This window comes from Mus pahari, chromosome 8, assembly GCF_900095145.1.
Source record: "Mus pahari chromosome 8, PAHARI_EIJ_v1.1, whole genome shotgun sequence".
In the NCBI taxonomy this organism is placed as follows: domain Eukaryota; kingdom Metazoa; phylum Chordata; class Mammalia; order Rodentia; family Muridae; genus Mus; species Mus pahari.
The window spans coordinates 18,054,224-18,059,470 of record NC_034597.1 but is presented as its reverse complement, the minus strand read 5'-3'; the positions used below and the strand labels follow the sequence as shown (position 1 = coordinate 18,059,470).

Sequence of the window (5,247 nt, the reverse complement as noted above, 5' to 3'; positions counted from 1 at the left end):
CTTGTATTCTGTTGCTGATGCTCGCATCTATCATTCCTGATTTCTTTCCTAGGGTCTCTATCTCCAGAGTTCTCTCCCATTGGGTTTTCTTCATTGTTTCTACTTCCATTTTTAGATCTTGGATGGTTTTGTTCAATTCCATCACCTATTTGGTTGTGTTTTCCTGTAATTCTTTAAGGGATTTTTGTGTTTCCTCTTTAAGTTCTTCTACCTGTTTAGCAGTGTTTCCCTGTAATTCTTTAAGGGATTTTTGTGCTTCCTCTTTAAGGGCTTCTACCTATTTAGCAGTGTTTTCCTGTATTTCTTTAAGCGAGATATTAATTCCCTTCTTAAAATCCTCTACCAGCATCATGAGATATGATTTTAGATCCGAATCTTGCTTTTGGGGTATGTTGGGATATCCATGCCTCGCTGTGGTGGGCGTACTGGGTTCTGATGATTCCCAGTGGTCCTGGTTTCTGTTAGTAAGATTCTTTCGTTGTTAGATGTTCTAGCTGTCTCTGGCTGGAGCTTGTTCTTCCTGTGATTCTTTAGCTTCTGTCAGCACTCCTGGGAGACCAACTCTCTCCTGTTTCCCAGTGGTCAGAATACTCTCTGCAGGCAAGCTCTCCTCTTGCAGGTAAGGTGCACAGAAGTCTGGAGCTCAGATCCACCTCCTGGAGGCCCACTCTCCTCTGTCAGGGAAGGTGTCCGGGGTCTGGGTCTTACCTCTGTCTCCTGGCTGAGGATGAAGGCCTGAAGGGACCTGCTTCTGCCGCCCACGTGCTCTCCTGCGTAGACTAGTCTCAGTGATTCCAAGATTCTGGGTGTGCCTTTGTGCTTTGACCCTGTTGCTGCTAGCACAAGACCCTCTGGGTTTTTTGGAACTGATGTTGTGTTCCACTCAGCAGTGATCTCAAGGACCCGGGTGTGCTAGGGTTCCTGCAGCATGGAGAGTCCTCTGGGGACTTTAGGGCCCTCCGCCGAGATTGCGCCGAGATCGCACCGAAGATGGCGCTGGGGTGGCGCCGACCAGAATGAACCCCTGCTGATGGTTGGGCATGTGGCCTTTGTCCCTGTTCCTACTAGCACAAGACCCTCTGGGATTTTTGGAACTGATGTTGCGTTCCACTCACCAGTGATCTTAAGGTCCTGGGTGTGCTAGGGTGCCTGCAGCATGGAGAATCCTCTGGGGACCCTAGGGCCCTCCACCGAGATTGCACCGAAGATCAGCAAATTGTTTTAAAGTAATGAGGAGTTGCATTCAACTCAAAAGGAGGGGGTAAAGTCCTGTGGGTCTGTCTCTGCCTTCCGTTTTATTTCACGTGTTCTTTTGAGAAAAGTTCTTGCTCTGTAGTCCTGACTGGTCAGGGAGTACAGACACTCATGGATTGGTAAGATGAATATTGTGAAATGGCTGTCTTAAGCAAAGCAATCTACAGATTTACTGCAATCCCCATCAAAAGTCTAATGCAATTCTTCATATAAATTGAAAGGATCATCTTGCATTTCATAAGGAAATACAGACTTTCCACAATAGCCCAAATGATCATGAGCAATAAAAACCCTATAGAGGTGTCACCATTCCCGATCTCAAGTTATACTTGCAGAGCTGTAGTAGTAAAGGCACCATGAGAGTGCCCTAAAAGCAGATCTGCTGGTCAGCGGAATAGACTACAGATGACATACCCATTCTAGAACCACTTTGCTTTTTGCTTTTGCTTTTTATTTATATATTTTAAAAAAGATTTATTTATTCATTTTATGCATGTGAGTACACTGTCACTGTCTTCAGACACACCAGAAGAGGACATCAGATCACATTACAGATGGTTGTGAGCTGGGAATTGAACTCAGGACCTCTGGAAGAGCAGTCAGTGCTCTTAACCACGGAGCCATTTCTCTGGCCCTATATTATTTCATTTGTAAATGTTTATAATGGTACATCAAAACTAACTTTCAGAGACAATGGATGCTATTATTTTAGGTGTCACCAGTTTATTATAAGAGGGAGGCATGAGAATTGTTTATATGATGAAGTACTTGAGGATGTCAGCAGAATAGATCTTCCATGCAATGCCATGTCAACAGTGGTTTCAGTTTGCATACTTCCCAAGAGTGTCACAATCTCTAAATTGTCATCTAGAGTTCCTTCGACACCTTCTTATTCTGGGAGAGCATTGTCTCCAACTTTCAGACTAACTAACTGAATTTCCCCACCTTCTCCTTTCAAGCCTGATCTTCTAGTGCTGTTGCCTGAAATGCTTTTCCTGAGATTATTCTGGAAGCATGATGCTACTCTTGGTTGTAGTTTTGGTTACACTCTTTTCAACCAATACTCTGTCAAAGAGCAAAGGAAAATTCTCAAGGCTTGACTTGCAGTGACATATACCACCACAGCTTGGACACTTGTCATTTGGTTTTTGACAAAGAGGTCAACAATACACATTTAAGAAAAGACAGAATTTTCAACAAATGATAATGGGCAAATTGGACAGCACATGTAGAAGAATGAAACTTGATCAGTATCTCTCATTCCACACAACACAGGATATGATACCCCGAATTTGATAGAAAATAAAGTAGAGCCTATGCTTGATCTCACTGGCATAGGAAAAACAAACATAGGGACAAACCCTGATCACACAGATATTACGGCCAAGAATTAATAATGGGACCTTAGAAAACTAAAAAGTTTCTGTACCACAAAGGACACCATAATGAGCAAAGAAGCATCCCACAGAATGGGGAAAATCTTGACCAGCGATATGTCTGATAGAGGGTTAGTATCTAGAATATACAAAGAACTAAAAAACTAAACATCAAGAAACCAAACAACCCAATTACAACATGGAGCATGGAATTAAACAGAGAGTTCTCCAAAGATGAAAAACAAGTTACTGAACATCATTTTTAAAAAATGTTCAACATCCCTAGCTACCAGGGAAATGTAAATTAAAATTACTTTGAGATTTCTTTTATCTTACTCGTCAGAATGGATAAAATTAAAAAAAAACAAACAAACCCCAAAACCAAATTATGACAAATTCTTGGGTAGATATGGGGAAAGAACACTTATTTATTGCTGGTAGGAGTGAAATCTAATATATCTGATAAGGAAATCTTTGTGAAGGTTCCTCAAAAAACTAAAAATAGACCTACATATAGTCCAGCTCCACCACTCTCAGACATATCCCCAAAGACTTTCTAGCCTACTATAGAGATGCCCACTCATCCAGACTCACTGCTGCTCTTCTCACGATAGCAATGAAATAGAAACAACCTAGATGCCCATCACCTGGTGGAGAGATAAGGAAAATGTGGTGTATTTACACAATGGAATATTATTCCACTATTAAGAAAAATGAAGTTATTTAATTCACAGGTAAATGCATGGAGCTGGAAACAATCATTCTGAAGAAGGTAACCCAGACACAGAAAGATAAAGGTCACATGTTTTACCTCATTTGTGGATGTTAGCTTCAAATTTTCAGATATGTATGTTTCGTTTGGAATACCCACAGAGGTCTAGAAATTTGTGGGGGTAGGGTAGGGCTTTCAAAGGAGGGGATATAGAAAGTTTAAAGGGAATTAATGAAACAGGAAGGGCTAAATTGAGATGGGGCATGGGAGGGCAGGTTAGAGGAAGGCATACAGGAGGTGATAATTAACTCTAAAGATTTTTTTTAAGGGCCGGGGAGATGGCTCAGTGGGTAAGAGCACCCGACTGCTCTTCCAAAGGTGCAGAGTTCAAATCCCAGCAACCACATGGTGACTCACAACCATCCTTAACGAGATCTGACTACCTCTTCTGGGATGTCTGAGGACAGCTACAGTGTACTTACATGTAATAAATAAAAAAAAGACTTTAAAAAAATCATATAGAAACCTTACTACTCTAGAAGCTTACACACACACACACACACACACACACACACTCCTGTGGCTAGACAGATCATAGGTATTAGGGAGAACCTACTACTATATTTTGCTAAATGAACAAAGTATTAAACTGACTCTTAATGACCTATTAACATATCCATGGAGTACTGCATCTCTCAGCCTTCATCTGGGAAGTTTCTATTTACAGTAGATGGTGATTAACAGAGACTCACAAATGGCCATGTTACAGAGAATAAGATCCTGCAGAATTCTTAGTCCTAAATAGAACATATATACTGACTGTACCTGCTCCCAAAGCTCCCGGATCTAGACAGAAGAAGGAGTGGAAAGTTTCCAAGAACCAGAGACAGTGTGTGAATACAAGCAGATAGTGGCCTCAGGATACGACAAGGCAGCTGCACCTATGAACTCACAGTACTTGTAGCAGTACGCATAAGCCCACTGCAAGCTCAAGCTACACCAATCCCAGGAAGGACAGGGCAGGTAGAAAGGAAATTCTCCCCCTCCCCTTACCCCCACCCCTGAGTTGAGGAGCTACTGGGGGTGGGGAAGTCACTTCTCTTTAAGAGTGTTGCCACTGATTCGCTAACCATGCTCCAGTGGAAAACCACACATCTAAGAATATAGGAGCAGTCCAAATTGGGCTTGGTGGGTTAAAAAAAACAAAAGAGAACACAAAGTTAGATAGGTGGGAAGGGAAGTGGGGTGGATCTGGGAGGAACTGGGGAGAAGTGAATATAGTCAATGCTCATTGTATGAAATTCTGAAAGAACTAAAAATAAAATTTAAAATTTAAGGAGTACGTTTTAATTTCTGAGAATATTTAAGTAAGAAGTGGATATGCAAATCCTGAAAATACCTTTGCAACTCTGTCATACACTTCCATAGCCATGATCCATTTGCACAGACCCTCTGCAGCAGAAGAAGCTTTAGCAACCTTGGGGGGATCAAATTCAGGGTTTGTCAAATATTCACTGCGAATCTTCTGCATAATAGCCACCTATATAACGAAGATTTAGATTTTAAAACTAGAGATGCATCATATAATCATAAAGTGGAGGAAAGTCATATGTAATTTGAAAAAGCTGAGATGACTTATCTGTTGGGTAAAGATATGTGTCACCAAGCCTGATAATCTGAGTTTAACAACTCACACGATGGAAGGGGAGACCTAGGTACCCTAAAATAATGTCCTTTGGTCTCCACCTGAATGCTACAGCACATGTACCTCCCCCTCCCCATTCCCTCTCCCCTTCTCTCTCTCTCTCTCTCTCTCTCTCTCTCTCCCTCCCTCTCTCTCTCTCTCTCTCTCTCTCACACACACACACACACATGCACACATTAAATAAATGAAATGATTTTTTT

At 41.7% G+C, this 5,247-nt stretch overlaps 1 protein-coding gene across 1 annotated transcript in view; it reads right to left on the bottom strand.

Annotated features, from left to right (window-relative positions):
* The window catches only part of Dnah12 (dynein axonemal heavy chain 12), a 171,786-nt gene that overhangs the window by 48,970 nt on the left and 117,569 nt on the right, over positions 1-5,247 (bottom strand). The window contains exon 52 of the mRNA XM_029541695.1: positions 4,742-4,882. Coding sequence (XP_029397555.1) covers positions 4,742-4,882 — 141 coding nt within the window. The remainder of the gene's footprint in view (positions 1-4,741; positions 4,883-5,247) is intronic.